This window comes from Hemitrygon akajei, chromosome 29, assembly GCF_048418815.1.
Source record: "Hemitrygon akajei chromosome 29, sHemAka1.3, whole genome shotgun sequence".
Classification (NCBI taxonomy): Eukaryota; Metazoa; Chordata; class Chondrichthyes; order Myliobatiformes; family Dasyatidae; genus Hemitrygon; species Hemitrygon akajei.
The window spans coordinates 30,585,831-30,609,007 of NC_133152.1; the positions used below are offsets into that span (position 1 = coordinate 30,585,831).

At 41.7% G+C, this 23,177-nt stretch overlaps 1 protein-coding gene across 10 annotated transcripts in view; it reads left to right on the forward strand.

The window, feature by feature from the left end:
• The window catches only part of camta1a (calmodulin binding transcription activator 1a), a 1,224,644-nt gene that overhangs the window by 1,109,791 nt on the left and 91,676 nt on the right, over positions 1 to 23,177 (forward strand). The window contains exon 1 of one of the 10 annotated variants that reach the window (XM_073032073.1): positions 22,016 to 22,237. The exons of the other annotated variants lie outside the window; for them this stretch is intronic. Coding sequence (XP_072888174.1) covers positions 22,219 to 22,237 — 19 coding nt within the window. The 5' untranslated portion in view covers positions 22,016 to 22,218. Of the gene's footprint in view, positions 1 to 22,015; positions 22,238 to 23,177 lie in introns of those variants that run through there. 10 annotated transcript variants of the gene reach the window in all.

Here is a 23,177-nt window from a genome sequence, read left to right on the forward strand (position 1 = left end):
ACTGAACATCCTGTGCCACTTGATATACAATCATTCTTCATCTTGATCTTTTCTTGAAGGCTTAAATCAACCACAGGCAAGGGAAAGTCCATGGAGGTGTGACAGAAAGGGGTACACTGGGACCATATTCGACATTAAACAACCTGAGTTTGTGGCCATTCATTTCCCATCCACCCAAAACTGAAGACTTTACGAATGCTGTGCTCCCAACGCTCTATTAATGTTGCCAATATCAGATACCAATTTTATGTCTTACATTAACCCAATAAATATGTATAGATATAAAGATACTTTACTTGTTTCTACCAATAATGCCAAAATTGGGGATGATTTAATAGCACCACAACATAATCTCAATGCTTGAGCTTGAACTTTATCTAGGGGATTTAAGACTGACCCATAAGCAATTTGTCCATAATCAAAGACAGATCTACAGATCTGATCAAAGCAATATAAATTTGTTTAAGTGACCTCCTGCTCGCACCCCAATCACGCCCATCTACGCACCTGAGCACATTAAGGGCTTTTTCACACTTCTCTAAAATTTTATTCACATGCTGATGCACCATCAATAACTCTCAGAGACGGGAGGCAAACGATAGGCTTTTATTAGCAGCAAAAGAGACCACAACATCCTGGAGACTGAGGGAGGAGCAGTGCCTCCAATCGCCTTTATACAGGGGTCTGTGGGAGGAGCCACAGGAGCAGTCAGCAGAGGGGCGTGTCTAGACGGGTATACATAGTTTACCACATTCACCCCCCCCCCCTTTGTTTTAAAAGAGAGTCCCCATGGGGCGAAGTTTCTTAGAAGTATATTTACTGGTTAAGTCTATCAGGCGGTCGAGTCTGTCGCTGCGATCTATGTAGCACCGGTGGTGATTGCACCGGTGATGGTGGTTGTGCTGGCTCCGGCCTGACTTGAGGTGCCAGCCTGTTAGGCATCAGTAATCCCTCATGCGTGTGCGTGGCACCCGGTATGAGAGTGTTCTGAGGAGTCTGTGTAGGGCTTGGTGTGCGCGGTGTCTCTTGGGTATATACATCGGTGGGTAAGGGGTTCATAGTCACTGTGAAGTGTTCAGGGTAGGGGTCTGGTGCTCCTGCGGGCGCCAGGTCGCGGACGGAGACCGTGTCCTCCCGCCCATCAGGTAAGACCACGTAGGCATACTGGGGGTTCGCATGTAGTAGGTGAACCCTCTCGACCAGCGGGGAGTATTTATTGCTCCTCGCATGTTTCCGGAGCAGCACTAGCCCTGAGGACATCAGCGAAGCCGGTGGGGTGGGGTGGTCCCAGTGCCAAACTTCCTGGGAAAAGAAAATAGACGCTCGTGAGGGGTGGCATTGGTGGATGTGCATAACAGGGAGCGGATGGAGTGGAGTGCCTCTCCATCTCCTGCCAGTGAGAGACCGGCAATCCCTTTGACTTAAGGGCTAAGAGTGTGGCCTTCCACACAGTGGCATTCTCCCTCTCCATCTGTCCATTCCCCCGGGGATTATAGCTCGTGGTCCTACTAGTAGCAATACCTCTAGCCAGCAGGTATTGGCACAGCTCGTCACTCATAAACGAGGACCCTCTATCACTGTGGATATAGCAGGGATATCCGAACAGAGTGAAGAGCTGGCACAGGGCTTTTATAACGGACGTGGCAGTGGTATCGGGGCAGGGGATGGCAAAGGGGAACCACGAGTACTCATCAATTATGTTGAGAAAGTAGACATTGCGGTCGGTGGAGGGAAGGGGGCCCTTAAAGTCGATACTCAGTCGCTCAAAGGGGCGGGTGGCCTTGATAAGTTGTGCCTTTTCAGGACGGTAGAAGTGCGGTTTGCACTCAGCGCAGACTTGACAGTCCCTGGTCATCGTCCTGATTTCCTCAAGGGAGTAAGGCAGATTCCGGGCTTTCAAGAAATGGTAAAGTCGGGTGTCCCCCGGGTGGCAAAGATCTGCATGGAGGGTGTATAGCCGGTCGAGCTGCGCGCTGGCACACACTCCCCAGGATAGGGCATCAGGGGGCTCATTGAGCCTTCCAGGCCAGTACAGGATGTCATAGTTGTAGGTGGAGAGTTCTATCCTCCACCTCAAAATTTTATCATTTTTGATTTTGCCTCGCTGTTGGTTGCTAAATATGAACGCAACTGAGCACAGGTCAGTCAGCAAGGTGAACCTTTTGCCAGCGAGATAGTGCCTAATAGCTTCCACTATGGCCTGGGCTTCTTTCTCCACCGCGGAGTGCCGAATTTCAGAGCCTTGAAGGGTACGAGAGAAGAATGCTACCGGCCTTCCTGCCTGATTGAGGGTAGCAGCCAGCACAAAGTCGGAGGCATCACTCTCTACTTGGAAGGGAATGGTCTCGTCCACCGCATGCATCGTTGCTTTGTCACTGTCCCCTTTAATGCGGCTGAAGGCCGTGCGGGCCTCGGCTGAGAGGGGAAATGCGGTGGACTTGACCAGGGGGTGGGCCTTGTCTGCGTAGTGAGGGACCCATTGGGCGTAATAGGAAAAGAAGCCCAGGCACCGTTTGAGGGCTCTGAGGGTGGTGGGAAGAGGGAGTTCCAACAGGAGGCGCATACGGTCAGGGTCAGGGCCAATGACCCCGTTCTCCACGACATACCCAAGGATAGCAAGTCGGGTGGTTCCGAACACACACTTGTCCTTGTTATAGGTAAGGTTAAGAGCTTTGGCCGCTTGGAAAAATCATTGGAGGTTGGTGTCGTGATCCTGCCAGTCGTGACCGCAGATGGTGATGTCATCCAGATATGGGAACATGGCCTTCAGTTGGCGCTGGTCCACCATCCGGTCCATCTCCCTCTAGAAGACAGAGACATCATTCGTGACATCGAAGGGGACGCGCAGGAAGTGCGATGCATCATCAATAACTCTCAGAGACGGGAGGCGAACGATAGGCTTTTATTAGCAACAAAAGAGACCACAACATCCTGGAGACTGAGAGAGGAGCAGTGCCTCCAATCGCCTTTATACAGGGGTCTGTGGGAGGAGCCACAGGAACAGTCAGCAGAGGGGCGTGTCCAGACAAGTATACATAGTTTACCACACATGCACCTTCCATGTTACCCTTGTCTCCATCCACATACCTAGAAACTTTACCACTGGGTGTGTTCAAAAGACACTTTCAATCTCTCTTTTCTTTTAAATCTTTGTATTAATTTTAAACAAACATAAATGAAACATGAATACAGAGAGTTTGAGAGTACATAATTAATAGGTTAAAGTATAAATACAAATAGACGATAATCCATATATAATAACCTCCCAAACTCATAGTAATTATGAAAAATGGAGTAAATAAGAAAAAAACCCCGAAAAAAAAACCTGACCAACATGGGCCATTGCATTATGTCAAATATACACAGTAGCGTCAATAACTCCATACCTCCATCCAAATAATTAAGGATGTTAAACGTAAGGTTTAAGAAAAGTCAGTTTAGCTCATATGAAAATGTTGAATAAATGGTCTCCAAGTTTCTTCAAATTTAACTGGTCAAAGAAAGCACTTCTAATTTTTTCTAATCTCAAACAAGAAATAGTTTGAGAAAACCACTGAAATATAGTTGGAGGATTAATTTCTTTCCAGTTCAATAGGATAGATCTTCTAGCCATTAATGTAACAAATGCAATCATCCGCCGAGCTGAGGGGGATAAGCAACTATTATCCACCATTGGTAAACCGAAAATTGCAGTAATAGGATGTGGTTGCAATTTGATATTCAGAACTGTTGAAATAGTACCGAAAATATCTTTCCAATAATTTTGCAAACAAGGGCAAGACCAAAACATGTGGGTCAATGAAGCAACTTCAGAATGACATCTGTCACAGGTTGGATTAACATAAGAATAAAATCGAGCAAGTTTATCCTTGGACATATGAGCCCTATGTACAACCTTAAATTGTATTAAGGCATGTTTAGCACAAATAGAAGAATTGACTAATTGTAAAATTTTCTCCCACTGCTCAGTGGGTATAAGACAATGGAGTTCTTTTTCCCATTCCTTCTTAATTTTTTCTGATACTTCTGGCTGTATTTTCATGATCATATTATAAATGATGGCTACTAAACCCTTCTGGCAAGGATTCAGAGCTAAAAAAATTTCCGTAATGTCCATTGGACATAATTTCAGAAAAATATTATTCAAGAAATTTCTAACTTGCAAGTATCTAAAAAAATAAGTTTTAAGCAAATTATATTTATTAGCTGTTCAAAGGACATAAAACTGTTGTCTAAAAATAGATCACGAAAACATGTTATACCTTTTGTTTTCCATAATACAAAGGCTTGATCATAAAAGAGGGCTGAAAAAAAAAGTTAGATATAATAGGGCTTGATAAGATAAACTTATTCAAGCCAAAGAATTTACAAAATTGAAACCATATTCGTAATGTATGTTTAACTATAGGATTAGTTATTTGTTTATTCAAATTAGATAAAGCAAAAGGAAGCGAAGATCCTAAAATAGAAAACAATGAAAAGTCTTGCACAGATTTACATTCCAAATTTACCCATTGTGGGCAAGGTACTATAGTCGATTCTTGTGTCCAAAATATTAAATATCGAATATTAACTGCCCAATAGTAAAATTTCAGGTTTGGCAAAACCAAACCACCCTCCTTCTTAGGCTTCTGTAAATATTTTTTGCTTAGGCTAGGATTTTTATTCTGCCACACATACGAGGATATTTTGGAGTCAATAATATCAAAAAAAGATTTAGGAATAAAAATTGGTAATGCTTGGAATAAATATAAAAATTTGAGTAATACTATCATCTTAATAGCATTAATTCAACCAATCAATGACAAAGATAATGGGGACCACCTGGTAACAAGTTGCTTGATTTGGTCAATTAAAGGTAAAAAATTAACTTTAAATAAATCCTTATGTTTCTTGGACTTTCAATCTCTCAATGCTACAGGCGGAAGTTCCCACTTGTTGCAAAAGAACAGCAATCACACCAGTGCCAAAGAAGAGCACGATGGGCTGTCTTAAAGACTATTGTCCAGTGCCGCTCACATCTACAATGATGAAATGCTTTGAGAAGTTGGTTATAGCTAGAATCAATTCCTGAAATTTGTCTATTGCCACAATGGGTCTACAGCAGATGCAATCTCATTGGCTCTTCACGCAATACTAATACTTATGTCAGGCTGCTGTTTATTGACTACAGCTCAGCGTAAATCACATATTCCTATAATTCTGATCAAAAACTCCAAACCCTGGGTCTCTGTACCTCCAAACCCTGGGTCTCTGTACCTCCTTCTGCAACTGGATCCTTGTCTTCCTCCTCCAGAAAACCACAGTCTGTGCAGATCATTAATAATATCTCCACCTCACTGATAATCAATGCTAACGCACATCGAAGATGTGTACTTAGCTTATTGCTCTGCTCTCTCTACATTGTGTCTAGGCACAGATCAAGTGCCATCTATAAATTTGCTGACGACACAACTGTTGTCGGCAGAATTTCAGATGGTGATGAGAAAGTATACAGGAGCGAGATTGATCAGCTGGTTGAGGGGTGTCACAACAAATCTTTATACAACATCAGTAAGACCAAAGAACTGATTGTGGACCCAAATCATGGGAGCACATTCCAGTCTTCACTGAGAGATCAGAAGTGGAAAGGGTGAGCAACATCTTTGAGGATCTAATCCGGGCCCACATATCAATGCAGTTACAGGGAAGGCAAGCAGCGGTTGTATTCTATTAGGAGTTTGAGGGGATTTCGTATGTCACCGAAGTCACTTGCAAATTTCTACACATGTACCTTGGAGAGCATTCTAACTGGCTGCATCGCCGTCTGGTGTGGAGGGGCCACTGCACCATTGCTATAACCAACTTCTCAAAGCACTTCATCACTGTGGATGTGAGCGGCTGCACAGGATTGACATGAGTTGCAGAAAGTTTGTAAACTCAGCTCCATCATGAGAACTAGCCTCCCCACCACATCTTCAAGGACTGATGCCTCAAAAAGGTATCCAAGACATGCCTCTTCTCATTGCAACCAGCAGGGAAAAGGTACAGGAGCTGAAGACACGCACTCAATGATTCAGGAATAGCTTCTTCTCCTCTGCCATCAGATTTTTGAATGGACATTGAACCCTTGAACACTACTTCACTACATTTTTTCTTTTTGAAACCATAAGACCATAAGGTATGAGAACAGAAGTAGGCCATTCAGCCTATCGAGTCTGTTCCGCCATTCAATCATGGGCTGATCCAGTTCTTCCAGTCATCCCCACTCCCCTGCCTTCTCCCCATACACTTTGCTGCCCTGGCTAATCAAGAACCTATCTATCTCTGACTTAAATGCACCCAATAATGGCCTGCACAGCCACTCGTGGCAACAAATTACACAGATTTACCACCCTCTGATTAAAGTATTTCTCCGTATCTCTGTTCTAAATAGACATCCTTCAATCCTGAAGTCATGCCCTCTTATTCTACACTCCCCTACCATGGGAAATAACTTTTGCCATATCTAATCTGTTCAGACCTTTTAACATTCGGAATGTTTCTATGAGATCCCCCTCATTCTCCTGAACTGCAGGGATTACAGAACTGCCAAAGCTGCTAGACGCTCCTCAAACGGTAATCCTTTCATTCCTGGAATCATTCTCATAAATCTTCTCTGAACCCTCTCCAATATCAGTATATCCTTTCTAAAATAAGGAGCCCAGAATTGCACATAATACTCCAAGTGTGGTCTTACAAGTGCCTTATAGAGCCTCTTTCTTTGGACAACATCGGTGGTGTGGAGAGGGGAGACTTGCAGCTTGGGCAACTGCCGGTTTTTCATTAAAAAAAAACCTTGCCCAGGCTTGCGCCCTGGAAACTTTCCAAGGCGTAAATCCATGGTCTTTTGAGACTAACGGAGGCCTACTACTATAGAGCCTCAACATCACATCCCTGTTCCTATATTCTATACCTCTAGAAATGAATGTCAACATTGCATTTGCCTTCTTCACTACCAACTCAACCTGGAGGTTAACCTTTAGGGTATCCTGCACAAGAACTCCCAAGTCTCTTTGGATCTCTGCATTTTGAATTCTCTCCCCATCTATATAATAATCTGCCTGTTTATTTCTTCCAATAAAGTGCATGACCATACACTTTCCAACATTGTATTTCATTTGCCACTTCTTCGCCCATTCCCCTAAACTATCTAAGTCTCTCTGCAGGCCCTCTGTTTCCTCCACCTATCTTTCTATCATTAGCAAATTTTGCCACAAATCCATTAATCTCATAGTCCAAATCATTGACATATATGGTAAAAAGCAGCAGTCCCAACACCGGCCCCTGTGGAACTCAACTGGTAACCGGCAGCCAGCCAGAATAGGATCCCTTTATTCTCACTCTCTGTTTTCTGCTGACCAGCCAGTGCTCCACCCATGCTAGTAACTTCCCTGTAATTCCATGGGCTCTTATCTTGCTAAGCAGCCTCATGTAGGGTACCTTGTCAAAAGCCTTCTGAAAATCCAAGTCCACCACATCTACTGCATCTCCTTTGTCTACCCTGCTTGTAATTTCCTCAGAAAAATTGCAGTAGGTTAGTCAGGCAGGATTTTCCTTTCAGGAAACCATGCTGGCTTTGGCCTATCTTTGCATGTGCCTCCAGGTACTCCATAATCTCATCCCTAACAATCAATTCCAACAACTTCCCAACCACTGATGGTAGTCTAAGAGGTCTATAGTTTCCTTTCTGCTGCCTCTTATCCTTCTTAAATAGCAGAGTAACATTTGCAATTTTCCAGTCATGCGGTACAATGCCAGAATCTATCGATTCTTGAAAATCATTGTTAATGCCTCCGCAATCTCTCCAGCTACTTCCTTCAGAACCCGACGGTGCATTCCATCAGGTCCAGGAGATTTATCCACCCTCAGACAATTAAGCTTCTTGAGCACCTTCTTAGTCATAATTTTCACGGCACCTACTTCACTTCCCCGACACTCTTGACTTCACTTGTCAGCCACGGTAGTGTCCTTCTTCCATTCGAAAATTTCTTCTTATTTGGAATATATCTGTCTTGCACTTCCCTCATTTTTCATAGGAACTCCAGCCATTGCTGACCTGCTGTCCTTCCTGCTAGTCCCTTTCCAGTCAACTTTGGCCAGTTCCCCTCTCATGCCATTGTAATTTCCTCTATTCCACTGAAATACCGACATATTGGAATTTAGTTTCTCCTTCTCAAATTTCAAAGTGAACTCAATCATATTGTGATCACTGTTCCCTAGGGGTTCCTTAACCTTAAGCTCTCTTATCACCTCGGATCATTGCACAACACCCAATCCAGCACAGCCGATCCCCTAATGGGCTCAACAACAAGCTGTTCTAAAAAGCCATCCCTTAGACATTCTACAAATTCTCTCTCTTGAGATCCAGTTCCTGCCTGGTTTTCCCAATCCACTTTCATGTTAAAATCTCCAATGATTATCATGTCATTGCCTTTCTGACATGCCTTTTCTATCTCCTGCTGTAATTTTAATCCACATCCCAGCTGCTGTTTGGAGGCCTGTATACAACTGCCATTAGGGTCCTTTTACCATTGCCATTTCTTAACTCAACCCATAGAGACTCTATATCTTCCGATCCTATCATCCCTTCCTAATGATTTAATATTATTTCTCATACACAGGGTCACACCACCCCCTCTTCCTACTAACCTATCTTTCTGCACTACTTATTTAACTTTTTTTTTAAATATATATACTGATTGTAATTTATAGTTAATTTGTATTGCAATGTACTGCTGCTGCATAACAACAAATTTCACAACATATGCCAAAGATATTAAACCTGATTCTGATTCTGACTCTTGTTTAAGAAATCTACCATATGACTTGAGATCAATTGTTTGTGTAAGGTTCCTTTTGAAAAAACAAATAACTTGAATCTTTGCAACAGGAAATTTAAACTTCCACCGACATCCCCAATGCTCTACCTCATTAATAGCTGCCTGTATTTTCTTATTATATAATTTATATTCCTGCCTCTTCTACACTGCACCGTCATCAGCATAAAAAGGAGTGGGCTCCCATTCTCTACCTCTTTCTCCTTAGAGAAAGTTCCCATCCTAACTTGATTCTTCCTATCACATAAAAAATCTTGAATCCAGTTGAACATTCTACCACCTATTCCCATCTTTTCAAGTTTAAGCAGAAACCCTTTTGTCCATAATGTATCATAAACTTTCTCTACATCAAAGAAAACTGCTACCACTGATTCTTTACTAACTTGAGCCTGACAGATATCAGATTCTAAACTTTACATCGAGTCCATGGTCATTCTCCCTTTACAAAATCCAGATTGGTATACAGCTAATTTTCCATTACTTTCCACAAAATAAGAAAGCTTTGCTATAACCATAGTTCTATTATCTAACCTACACGTGAAGTTAGCAAAATAGATCCGTAATGGAAGGATCTGATTGATCCTTCCCAGGTTTCAATGTAGGGATAACAACAGCTAATTCCCAAGAAGCAGGAAGTCACTCTTCAACCCATGCTGTATTAAAGAATTTTAAAACCAGCATAAGTTTCAAATCCAATAACCATGTAAGCATATAGTGACAAATATCATCGGCCCAAAACGTCGACTGTAGAGTCCTGCCGAAGGGTTTCAGCCCAAAACTTCAACTGTACTATTTTCTATAGATGCTGCCTGGCCTGCTGAGTTCCTCCAGCATCTTGTGTGTGTTGCTCAGATTTCCAGCATCTGCAGATTTTCTCTTGTTTCTGACAGGTGTTTTTGCTGATAATTCTGCTTTTTCAGAGTTAGTAACTGCAGCTTTCTCACCACCATACAAAACCAATCATGCATCAAGTTTTCTAATCCCTGCCCCGCCATTTTCTGTGCCATACTCCAAACTCCCCTACTTAGATCCTTTTCCCAATACTAACGCAGTACGTTCTCCAATACATTTTCTTTGCCCTTTGAACTACTTTTCTTGTGTTCTTTTTTATTGTAAGAAAGAAGAATGGGAGTAAAACTGCCTAACTTTCCTAAAAACTTTATTCCACTCTTTCACAGCTCTCTTACATTCATCCATCCACCAGGGAACAGTTTTCTTTCCTTTTATTATCTCCCAACAATCTGGGAATTGATTCCCTAGTTGCTGTATTGAGTAGAAAGCACAAGGTATTATTCCTCAACTCAATATCCTCCAAAACCAAATGATCAGGAAATCTACTTCTACATAAATCAAATACATCCCAATTTGCCTTTTTAAAATTCCATCTGGGGATATGAGAATCTTTCCTCTGATATACATCTATTCCCTTTGTACAGATAATAAGGAAATGATCACTCCCCACTGTGGTATCATTATTCACATCGTAGTTACACATGCTTGCTATATGCTCACATACCAGTGTATTTAAATAGATTTATCCTTGTACTCCTACCATCATTCAAGCACACCGAACACTTTTCTTCCAGAAAGTGTTCCAGCACCATCCCATTCACATTTATGTCACTACAACCCCATATAGTACAATAAGCAATAAAATCCCCATTCCTTATTTTTCCCATTTCCATCCGCACTTCCCAATATCTCAGGTGTCAACCTTTCACAGAGGTTATAAAAAGGGTTGGGCACCACGTTAGCGCAGTGGTTAGTGCGACACTGTTACAGTTCAGGGCATTCCAGAGTTTGGAGTTCAATTCCGGCACTGTTCTGTAAGGGCCTCTGTACGTCCTCCTCGTGGAATGCGTTAGGTTTTCTCCAGGTCCTCCGGTTTCCTCTCACAGTTTAAAGATGTTTCAGGTAGGTTAATTGTCCTGTGAGTGGGTTAGGGGTTAATTGGGTTTGTTGGTGGTGGCTGGGGCAGCATGGTTCGAAGGGCTGGAGGGCCTCTCTGTGCTGAATAAATAAATTAAATACTTGTATCAAATTGTAAATACCAAGGTGTTGTAACAAGCACTTACTTTTTATTGAGGAAAACTGGGGAAGGCTGTAATGTACCCCTGGTGTGGTTAGGAAAATGAAAGCTGCCCCTGTTAACACTCAGCATTAACAATGCATGTCACCTTAGACACCAGAGCTACTGATTCACTGGAGGGAAGTGAGGCATACCAAATGGAGAACTAGGTTACGTCAACCAGAGTAACAACAGTAGGGGGTGGCTGGGTTGATGCTGATTAAACAGACTGATGCACACTTCACATGGGGATTGTAACACATTCTTGGTGTGAGAAGATGGGGAAATGTTGGATCACACTATCTGGGAGGGTTGGATCGCAATGACTGGAGGGACTACTTTAATGTCTTTTTATGGTCTTCTGTTAATTAACTAAATTAGTCAATCAACTATTAATGATTTGCAAATGTGCCTCTTTTTGGGCTTCTATTTAGTGAAACTCACCAGCAGTTCCTGAGACCTACATCTTTTAAATTCTCACTCTTACTCCAAGTACTGACACCTGTTTCTTTGTCTTTAATTAAATTATCTCCACAGGATTTTCCCGAGCTAAATTTGCTCAACCCAGCTCCACACTTACTACTGTACATACAACTGTTTTCCAGAATATGCAACAGGATTTACTCTCTCCATTTAACCTGATCTCAGACCACTGGCAGCAGAGTAAAGTAGTCATTACTTAAGCCAAAATTATGAAACTGAATTTTAAAAAAAACAAGTAGTCACCATAACTACACTATTGAACAATCTAGTTGCAGATTATTACACTCTAATAGTTTTAGACTAATTACATCTCATGACACACATTTGAGCTTTAATCAGTTAAACACCCCCTTCATTTTCTCTGCCCAAAGGACCAAATTCCTTTTCCTTGCAACACATATAAAACACTGGAGAAACTCAGCAGGCCAGGCAGCATCTATAGAAAAGAGTATAGTCAAGGTTTCACCTATCACCTTGTTCTTCTTCCTTCCCTCCCCCACCTTCTTACTTCTCTTCCCTTCCAGTCCTGAAGAAGGGTCTTGGCCCAAAACGTCGACTGGTTACTCCTTTCCATAGTTCTGCCTGGCCTGCTGAGTTCCTCAGGCATTTTATGTGTGTTGCATGGATTTCCAACATCCGTGGGTCTTCTCTTGATTGTGATTGAATCCTTCTCTTTCCTTAGATTCAAACTTGGATGTATATGTCACTGGCAAGGCCAAATTATAAATCACCTTTAATCTATAATTAAAGGGTTAGGGTTAGGGGTTAATACCTCTTGAGAAGGTTTTGTGAGTCACTCTTTTAAATCACTGGCGTTTTTGGTGAAGGTACTCCTGTGATATTCTAAATTTTGGCCCAGCCACAAGAAAGGACCTCTGGTAGAATATTCTCCACTTGGTTGGATAAAGTGGTTTTGATGTACCAGTTTTGGTGATGTGCAGCAGTGTACTTCACAGGTATGTATTATGATGGCCACCTGATTTTATATATTTATTGCATAAAAGTTGGCCATTCTGCTGAGCTCCACCTTTTATTAATTTTTTTTTGTTCAGATACAAACACAGAATAGGCCCTTCCAGCCCTTCAAGTTACACCTCCCAGCAACTACCCCCACCGCCCCCCCCCCCCGATTTAACCCATCCTAATCATGGGACAATTTACAATTACCAATCAACCTACCAACTGGTATGTCTTTGTACTGTGGAGGAAACCAGAGCACCTGGAGAAATCCCAAACATTCCACGGGGAGAACGTATGGACTCCTTACAGATGATGTCAGAGTTGAACCCCAAGCTGTTAATAACATTGCGCTAACCGCTAAGCCACTGTGGCTACATGAACCTCTTCCCACTCCTCTTTGTCTGATTCCATCAACATGTGCTGCAGTTATATACTCCCCTCACGGTTGCTCCCGGCAGTGACATTCTGATGCTTCGACTCCAGGTGTCTCCAATCTCAGACCAGAGCACCTCTTAAATTTCTCACAGAATCTATTAGTGCAATTGTTAAGCTTTTGACTCTCCATTACTTATGCATGTATCAAATCCTTTGATGGCAACCAAAGGACAGGTAGACCGAATCTTATCCAGTGCTCTCTGGCTTTTAAGCTGCAACTCACCAATTTCTCCTCTGACCTCTGGAAAATGGCCTATATCATCTCTCTCCTCTCTGGCCAAGCTTTTGCCTGTCTAACGGTGCTCTCGGAGATGAATTCTCCAAGTTGTGTAAACGTACCACCCTTCCAAGTTCAAAGTAAATTTATTATCGAAGTACATGTATTTGTCACCCTGAGATTAATTTTCGTGAAGGCATTCACAGTAAATGCAAGACACAAAAAAATAAGCAATAAATATCGAGAACATGAGATAAAGAGTCTGTGAAAGAGAGTCCATAGGTTGTGAGTGAAGTTATCCCGTTTGTTCAAGAGCCTGATGGTTTAGAGTTAATAACAGTTCCCCTGATGGTGTGGGTTCTGAGGCTCCTGTACCGTCTTCTTAAAGCAGCAGTGAGAAGAGAGCATGGCCTGGCTGGTGAGCATCCTTGATGACGGATACCGTTTTCCTACGACAATGCTCCATGTAGTTGTGCTCAATGCTGGGGAGGGCTTTTACCTGAGAAGGATTGGGCTGTATCCACTACTTTTTGTAGGATTTTCCATTCAAAGGCATTAGTGTTTCCACACCAGGCCATGATGCAACCAGTCAATATACTCTCCACCACGCATCTATAGAAGTTTGCCAAAGTTTTGCCGAATCTTCTCAAGCTTCTAAGAAATTAGAGGTGCTGCTGTGCTTTCTTTTTAATGGCACTTATGCGTCGGACCTAGGACACAAGTCCTCTGAAATGATAACACTGAGGAATTTAAAGTTGCTGACGCACTCCACTGGCTCATGGACCTCTGGTTTCCTTCTCCTGTAGTCAATAATCAGCTCCTTGATCTTGCTGACATTAAGTGAGAGGTTGTTGCTGTGGCACCACTCAGCCACATTTTCAAACTTCCTCCTATATGCTGATTCATCACCACCATTGGTTTGGCCAATGACGCTGGCGTTGTCAGCAGCCTTAAATAAGAACAGTAGAGAACAGTCGAATACAGTAATGCAACACGAGTGAATCTGCAGATGCTGGAAATAAATAAAAACACAAAATGCTGGCAGAACTCAGCGGGCCAGACAGCATCTATGGGAGGAGGTAGTGACGACGTTTCGGGCCGAAACCCTTCATCGGGAGTCTCATCAGGAATACAGTAGCGTCACTGTTTGGCATTGAAGAGCAATGTCGGTTGGCAAGGTCTGTCATTGTAAAAGTACTGGTAGGTACAGTTCTGGCACTGTAACATTGGTAATGTACAGTGCAAATTGACACAAGTTTGTAACTATACAACAATGGGGAACAGTACTGAACATCAAGAACTATAACTATAACACAAGCTTGCAAGTCTAGTGCAGACAGGTTTCTCACTGTGGTACAATTCTGGTAGGAAAAGGCTATCTATGTATTGCAGTGGGTTATGTTATTGCAAAGGTCAGGTCAGTCTTCCTTTTTCAAAGAGTCCCACAGTATTCAGTCTTTCCTGACAGTTATAATTTTCCGCTTCTTATATTGCACTTCATTAAATCTTCACTAAACCATGGAGTTTAAATTCAGAAGGAATAAGAATAAACTTTAAAGAAAAACAACTGTACAAATACTGATAAAATACAGCCTTTATTAACTGGTATTCAGTATATCAATGTTTTGTAAAAATTACAGCAGAGCTCGCTACATCCAAATCTAGAGCCTTCCTCACTTCTGCTCTCTGCCATGACTCACCCTCAAACATATTAACTGTCCCTTCAATCCTCTCTGCATTACTGCAGACCCAACCCAGACATTCTCCTGCTCTCTAACAGATGTGTCCAGTCTTCTTCCACTCTTCATTTTTAAGACTTTTTTAAGTAGTTTTAAGACTTCTCACTGGCTTTTTTTCTCTCTCCTACCAACATCCCCATTTCTCTTTCAGCTAGTCTTCCTCCCTTTCTTTTTCTTTCTCACTATCAGTCTCTATCCGTACTCTTCCTTTTCTCAGCTTTCACAAGCAAAAGAAAATCTGCAGATGCTGGAAATCCAAGCAACACACACAAAATGCTGGAGGAACTCAGCAGGCCAGGCAGCATTTATGGAAATGAGTGTAGTCGATGTTCCAGGCCGAGACCCTTCTCCAATCCTGCTGAGGGTCTTGGCCCGAAACATCTTCTATACTCTTTTCCATCGATGCTGCCTGGCCTGCTGAGTTTCTCCAGCATTCTGTGTGCTGCTCTGCTCTCTAACTCCAATTTTCCCCTTCGGCTCTTTTCTGCCTCACTTTTCTCGCTGTCTTGTTTCTTGCGGCCTCTGGTCATTTCTCTCCTTTTTACACTTTGCACTTCTACTTAAAACAAAAAAAATCTGAGTAGCAGTCCACATTTATCTTCCAATAAATGAGAATGCCATCAACATAAATTTCTGTGTAACGTAAGATGACTGTGTGTCCAGTGTAGATCAGGGAAACCAGGATATCCATTCTCTACTCCTCCACTGTAGCACTAAAAGTTACTGAAACAAAGGAGGGTGTGCTCAGTCTGGAGTCCAGCTGCCTTTGTGCCTCAATTTCAACAGCTCCAGCTGTCATGAGAAGCTTCATTGTCTCATTTCCCACTTCAAAATAAAAGCCCTAGGAAGGCAGAGTAGTGAACACTTCCCTGCTACTGAGCCATCATTGATTTTCTTATCATAACAGGAAAACAAGCAGGTCACTCTTTCCTTTGTTTATTTTAAATGGTATCTTTTGAAAGTAGGCTGTACTTAGGGTAATATTCTTCTTCCTGTTTCTGTTTACCTCTAGAAGTCTTCTCCTTAGAAGGAGTGCGGCTTAGGACCCCCCTCCCCTGAACATCCTGACTCTCACTGGAGTCCAAAGACCTACCAGTTGGTAGATTAATTGGTCATTGTGAACTGTCCCATGATTAGGCTAGTATTAAATCTCAATTAAAATCAATTTTATTATCACGTTGTATATGACATGAAACGTGTTGTTTTGCAACAGCAATACTGTGCAAAGACATAAAATTACTATCAATTATAAGGTAAATAAATAGTGCAAAAGCAAGAGAATAGTGAGGTAGTGTTCACTGGTTCTTGGACCATTCAGAAATCTAGTGATAGAAGGGAAGAAGTTGTTCCTGAATCGTTGCATGTGGGCCTTCAGACTCCTTGTACCTCCTTCCCTGACTGTAGTAATAAAAACAGGGCATGTCGCAGATGGTGAGGGTCCTTGTGGACAGATGTAGCCCTTTTGAGGCACCATCTCTTGAAGATGTGTTGAGATTGTTTCAGTTAGTTACCATATTTCAGAGAGACTAAAGTAACATAGTTCATTACTGCCTGAAATATAAGGTGCAGGAATTTGCACACCGTATCCAGGTTTATACGCTACATGTTCGGAAGAATATTTTGTCTTGAAAAGAATTACAATCTTAATTCATTTGAGTGATACTGTGATGAAAGGGTTAAGCTAAGCATTAGTTCATATGCTCTATGACTAAGACTACCTTGTGGGCAGGCACGGGAGAGATGAGTAAACCCAGACAGAAAATCTGGAGTGAAGCCCCTAAGGCGCTGGACATCACTAACTTGCCCCTAAGGCAGCTCTTGAAGCCAAGCTGGTACCAAACACTTTGCTTTGCTTTCCTTTGGACTACACCAGTGAGGCTGAGAGGGAGATCTTGACAACTGGGCATCTCAGGATCTCCCTGCCTTCCACCCAAGCTTGTGCCATGGAGAGGTCACTACAATGCCGCTACCCATTGTCCCTCGAGACAGATGGATGCAATCATCATCAAGACTAAGAGAAATACTTCCTTCTGTGAGAATTCTGAACAGTGGGACATATCCTTAAAGGAGAGTTAAAATATTTGGAAATTATATCAAGATAACTTTACACAAAGTTTAGTGGATATCCGAAAATCTCTCCCTTCAAAAAGTTGTAGACACAAAATTGATTGTTGATACCGTACTTTCAAGGTTGAAGACAATACACTTTTGTTAAGGTGAAGTTATCAGTGAAAATGGAGCTAACAGCTAATGATTGATGGATATGGCTTGTACATTCATACAAAATTCTTAGAGAACTTGAAAGATAGGGATTTGATGTTTCACCTGGCTGAGAAACCTGAAACTGGCAGTCACAGTTTCAAATTGAGGGGTGACATTTTCCTAATAGAATAGAGAAGAAAATTCTTCACCCAGTAGATGAAAGAACCCAGATGTTCTTCACCCAACATTGGAACACTGTACCTAAGAGGGTTGTCCAAGCTCAAATTCTGAAACATATATGACAGAGATTAATGTATTTTTTTATATTAAGGGAATGGAGGGATGTGGGGTTATTGTAGGAAGCTGACACTGAGATAAAAGAATAGTTAAGATTTTATGGAATGGGGAATAAGTTTGAAGGGCTAGATGCTCTCCTGATTCTTTTCTTTTATGTTTTGATGTTCAATCTTCCCATCATTCAGGTATCAAATAGAGCCAATTGTTTGTGACAATTATCCCCTCTTGTCAGAGGTGCCAAGCTACATTTGTTAATAAAATTCAGAATTTTATTTGGATGAACATATTGAATTAATCATGAAGGTGTTTTATTCTTTTATATTTGCTGTATTTCACAGGGACATCAGACTGACAGTTTAGGATTTTCTCTGTTTCTGCTATTTAACCTGAAGATTTCTCTGAGTCTGATGTCCTAAAGAGCCTTTCAACATACTTCCACAGTCTAAATTTGGCAATACAGAGAAAGTTTTGAAATTTTGAATTGCTAACATTGCTTCTTTTAGCATTAAAGAGATTTGTTTATGGATTTATGGTATTTCAACATTAACTGAAAAAACTGCCTTTGAATTTAGGATTTGACTTGGGCATGTTAACTCATGAATTAGGAGGTGAATGATATTCCCTGTTCATCAGAACTGGCTGAGGGGGTCAAACATTTTATTTATTTATTAAGATACAGGACAGAATAGGCCATTCCGTCCTTTTGAGCTTCGTCACCCAGCAACCCCCAGTTTAATCCTAGCCTAATCATGGTACAATTTACAATGACCGATGAACTTACCAACCATTATGGCTTTGGATTGTGGGAGGAAACCGGAGCACCCATGTGGACACGGAGAATGTACAAACTCCTTACAGACAGCGGCAGGAAATGAACCTGGGTCGCTGGTACTGTAAAGCGCGGAGCTAAATGTGTACTGGTATTCCTGCTTCTGTTTAGGTATTTTCTTATGTTCAATCCTCCTATCATCCCAGTGTCAAATAAAGTCAACTGTCTATGACTATTATCCCCTTCTGTCAGAGATGTCAAACATTAAAAAAAATTTGGGTGGACAGCATAATACCATAATCATGTTGACGCTAAGATTATTGGTTTTAGAGAAGCTGAAGACCTTGGTTCACTTTGTCAGTATAGTTGGAGGAATTTGTGGAGACAGTATTGGTGGTTTTGAGATGTCTGTTGTAGGTACTCATGCCGCAGAAGTATAATGGCGGGTGATCACTGCTGCCTGGTATTTCATGAATTACATTATTGGCTGCACTTCAAAAATATTCATTGGCTGTAAATCATTTTAGAATATTCCGAAATAATGAAAGGTGCTTTGGAAATCACAGAAATACTCCTATTAGGATTAGTTCAAAATCATAATGATAATGCTTAAGTTTCCTCAATATGAGAATCATTGAGCATATGAAATAATGTAGCAGTGTGCTATAAGGTTCATCAAGCCTTCTTTTCAATCCAGTAAAACACGGCTGTTCTTCTATTTCAACTCCAAAGTTCTGCCTGAATTCTCTATTTCCATTCTCTGTAGAACTTCAGCTGACTGTGGCTGAGGTTAGCGCCTGAGGATTCATTGGTGCAAATCACGGACTCAGTGCAAAGCAACTTTCCTCCAACTCTCTTAGTCAGAGTACGACATCGCACTAAAATTAAGTGTAAACAGATGGACATGCTTGGGATAGAAACATGAGGTTAACTGATTTCTAGATCTTAGTTATTCCCCTGTTGAACCCATGCACACCAGGCCTCTAAACTTCTATTCTTTTTATGCTTCAAGTAATACACAACTTCATTGCCCATATCCTAAATAGCACCGAAAGCCTATCACACTTCAGTCCTGTGCTCACTGGCCTAAATTGGCTGACACACCAGCAAGTCTGACTTCTTTAACACTTCTCTGCCCGCACATTTACAAAGTGTAAAAGTTCTCGGTCTTACATTCAAACTTCTCTCCTGCTTTGCCCCTCCTCGTTGTTACAACTTTTACCTGCCCTTCATCCGCGTGCATCTCTCTTCCCTCTAAGGACACTCTTTAAAATCTATCAGCTGTTCAAGTAGTAGGGTTGCCCACATTTCAGTATTATCCTGGAGTATCTTGGAATTAAAATGTCTGTTTTTGAATACCCAGGAGACAAATCATAGGATATTAAATAATGTACATTTTATTCATTTAGTCTGGACTCTTGTTTACTTGTAAAGATCTTGGAAATGGAACAGAACAGCTATTTGATTGTGCTTTGTAGTGGAGAATGTGTGAGCAGAAACATTCTCAAACATGACTGCTAATTGCATTTACTCACCACTCAGTCTAATTTGTTACATGAGCAATCTTTTTGTATTAACATCTGTAGCTAACTTCAGATGATGGTAGTGCAAGTCATCTCAGTTTTATTTTTAAAGTTCAAAGTGAATTTATTATCAAAGTACATATATGTCACTATATACAATCATGAGATTCATTTTCTGATGGGCATACTCAATAAATCTGTAATAGAATGAAAACCATAATATAATCAATGAACGACTGCACCAACTGGGCATTCAACTAGTGTGTAAAAGACAACAAACTGAGAAAATACAAAGAGTAAGAAAGAATAATAATAAATAAATAAACAATAAATATCAAGAACATGAGATGAAGAGTCTCGAAAGTGAGTCCATAGGTTGTGGGAACAGTTCAGTGATGGGACAAGTGAAGTTGAGTGAAGTTATCCCCTTTGGTTCAAGAGCCTAATGGTTGACGGATAAGAACTGTTTCTGTACTTGGTGGTGTGGGTCCTTTGGCTCCTGATGACAGTAATGAGAAGACAGCATGACCTGGGTGGTGGGGGTTTTTACTAACCCAGGAACGAACATGTCAGAGAGTGCTATATCTACTGATATTTCTACACTTTTAGTACTACTTCCTTGACACTATAGCAAAGCTATTTGGCCCTGAGGGCCAAATAATTTCTATGCTGCTGTTGCTTCAGGTCATATTTCTAAAATTTGGAATTGCTTGATAATAACAGACATAGAAACAAGGTGAATTCCTCCTCCCTTGAAATGATGAGACATTGATTAAGTTCTAATGATACATAAGGCCATAAAACATAGGAGCAGAAATAGGCTATTCTGCCCATTGAGTCTGCTCCACCATTCCATCATGGCTGATTTTTTATCTCTCTCAACCCCTTTGCCTTTTCCCCATAATTTATTGATATAGCTACCAGCTGGTTAAGTACGCCTTGTCGAACTATGTTGCCTTCATAGTTCTGAACTCAATGGATTTTGAAGTAAAAAACTATCTTCTCACTCATTTCTCACAGGTTAATTAGTGATGTGCTTTCCTATTTGCAGGGACCTCACCTGTTTTCTCCCTTACTCTGCAACCTCCTCCATCTCTGTGATCCGCCAAGATCTGGCCTCTTCCACTGATATGCAAATTTAAGAAGGGTAATAATGTGGTAAATAAAATCAGTTCCCGATCACAGAAGGTCAAGTCCCAAAAGACGTAAATTCAAGGAGATTGACAAAAGAAACAGGGACCATAAAGAAAGTTTTTTTTTCAGTTCAGTGAGTTGTTTTGATCTGGTGTACAGTGACTGAAAATGTGCTGGTGGTAGATCCAAGGGTGGGATTGGATAAAATAATTGGAAAAGGTGGGACTGTGACCAAGAATGTACAGTAAGTTTAACCAGTTTCAGATGGCCTTATAAAACGCAGCATTATGGGGGTCTCACGTTCCTGCCAACACTCATCGCATGCTATTGCCACGTCCCCCTAATCTCTTATTCCACTGACTCCTTATGTGCCATAGGAGAAACACCCGGGAGTGGGATCAAATGGATAACTAATGGAACGAACTAGAACAGGAATGATGGGCCGAATGGCCTCTTCCTTTGCTGTCACCTTCTACGTTTCCTGATCTTTTTCGTTCCGTCTTAGATCATCTTCGGTTTCACGGGCTATAAACGACACAGTTACCTCCGTAAACCTCGCTGTTCCACTCGCTCTTGTAAACTGCACCTTAAAACCAGCGACTTCGGCCAAACTTCTGGTCGTCGGTTCTAATATTTTCTTACGTGGCTCAGCCCAAACTTTGAGCAATCCCGTCAGGAGCTTTGGGACATTTTGCTAAGTTTAAAAGACCTGTTAAAATGAAAGTTGTCGTTGAAAGGGCGCAGTCTTGTTAGTTGACGTGTTAGAATTACATGATGAATTACTCCTTTCGGAAATATTATTCTCTCAAGCAGTAAATATTCTGCGTCCTTTTGAGGAATCAATTGCTAATGTCGGATCCCAGGCGGTGTAGAGGGCTGTGCAGTGGTGCAGTGTGAGGAGGGGCTCTTATTTTGACACGCACCCTTTACCCAGCCTGCGGTTTCAACAAGCCCTTGTGCCTATTTTAGTCTCTCGCAGTCAGTGTGTAAGTGTGATGTAGTAAGAGTATAGATGCCTGCCTTGATTTGTCATAATGCAGGGATGATCATTCTGCGGCATTGCAGGTACAGGAAAGGACAAAAGAAAAAGAGAGCTGGATTTGTGAAGGGGCTTCATGGAAATCCCCACCTGTCAAATGATCGCTTGCAGGGGGAGGGCGATGCAAGGGCGTGTTCCGACAGCCCTGCAGTTAGCCAAGCCTGTTATTCTTTGAGAATCTTGAGACCCCATTGGGATTCAAAGGGAGGGAGGGAGGGAGAAGGAAAAGGGAGTGGAGGTGGATTATCAAATAAAGGGGTTGTTCATGAACCTGCTGTTCGATTAACCAAATTGACAGGACTTTGCAGGGTGAGCTCAGGATCTGGAGCACGCAAAGTGGGACAACTGTTTACCTCCAACACGTGTGAGTTCGCAGAGAGGGGCCACGGGGCTCCTGGTTCCTACTGTGCGGCAGTAACTGCTGTCTTTAAATACAAACAAAAAGGGGGAGACTGTTTATGTCCTGAGGGAAATTGCTAAGCAGAGGGCTCCCGATGACAAGTGAAATGCAAGGTATTGAACTCCTCCGAGCTGTGTGTGCCTTGTGTTTATTTGTGTGTGCTTTCTCTCAGTAATGTGTGTTACTGTCTGGTAAATGCATTTCTGTGTGTTAGTGTGTATGAGAGAGAGCGGCGCCGAATGGGAATTGCTTCTCGTTTGCTGAGCGATTGTTTTATTGAACAAGAGCTCCCGCCTGGACCAAGTGCGCTGCCTGTCGCTCTTTGTCTTGAGTTTATTTTCTTATTAGTTTTGTTTCCGTTAATCTTCCTTCGAATGATCCTGCAATAAGTCATGTGCTCCCACTACATCAGTGTGAAGCAATAGTGTACCTTTAAACGTATTCATTCATAATTAGTTTGAAGGTGTGAAAAGAGGTTTAAGCTTTTTTTTTCCCCCTCTCTGAAGATCTATTGCTCTAATACTTCCGATGGAACAGTCAACTTCCCAGCGCCAAAGCTTGTATCTACTGTAGTAACTGGTGGGAACAATGTGAGGACTCGGAGCCTTTGTTTCCAAAGTGTTGTTTTAAAAGAGTTGAGGGCGTGCAAGTGGACACCAAAACCCAGTTATTTAACTTGCTCTAAGTACTTGGAAAGAGAAAACCTATGTAAACAAGACTCAAAAGTCTCAGCAGACAGTCCATTACAGGAGTAAAGGAATGCTGCATTGCCTTTTAGGCGAAGCTTTAAGCCAAATCTTCATTTGCCTTTTCAGGTAGGTGGACTAGTCTCTGTAGGATTATTTTAGGAAGCAGTTCCTCCATTGTTACCTCAGACTGTAAAACAGATGATCTGATTGCAGTTGATGCGTGCTTGCTGAGCACAAATTAGTTTCCCCACTTCCAACATTAAGAAAAATAAGTAACTTCTGAACAATACTTAATTTGGAATGGAGGGTGTTGGCTTATCCAGAGGTTCTATAACGCATCATAGAAATATAAGTCTCCCCTATT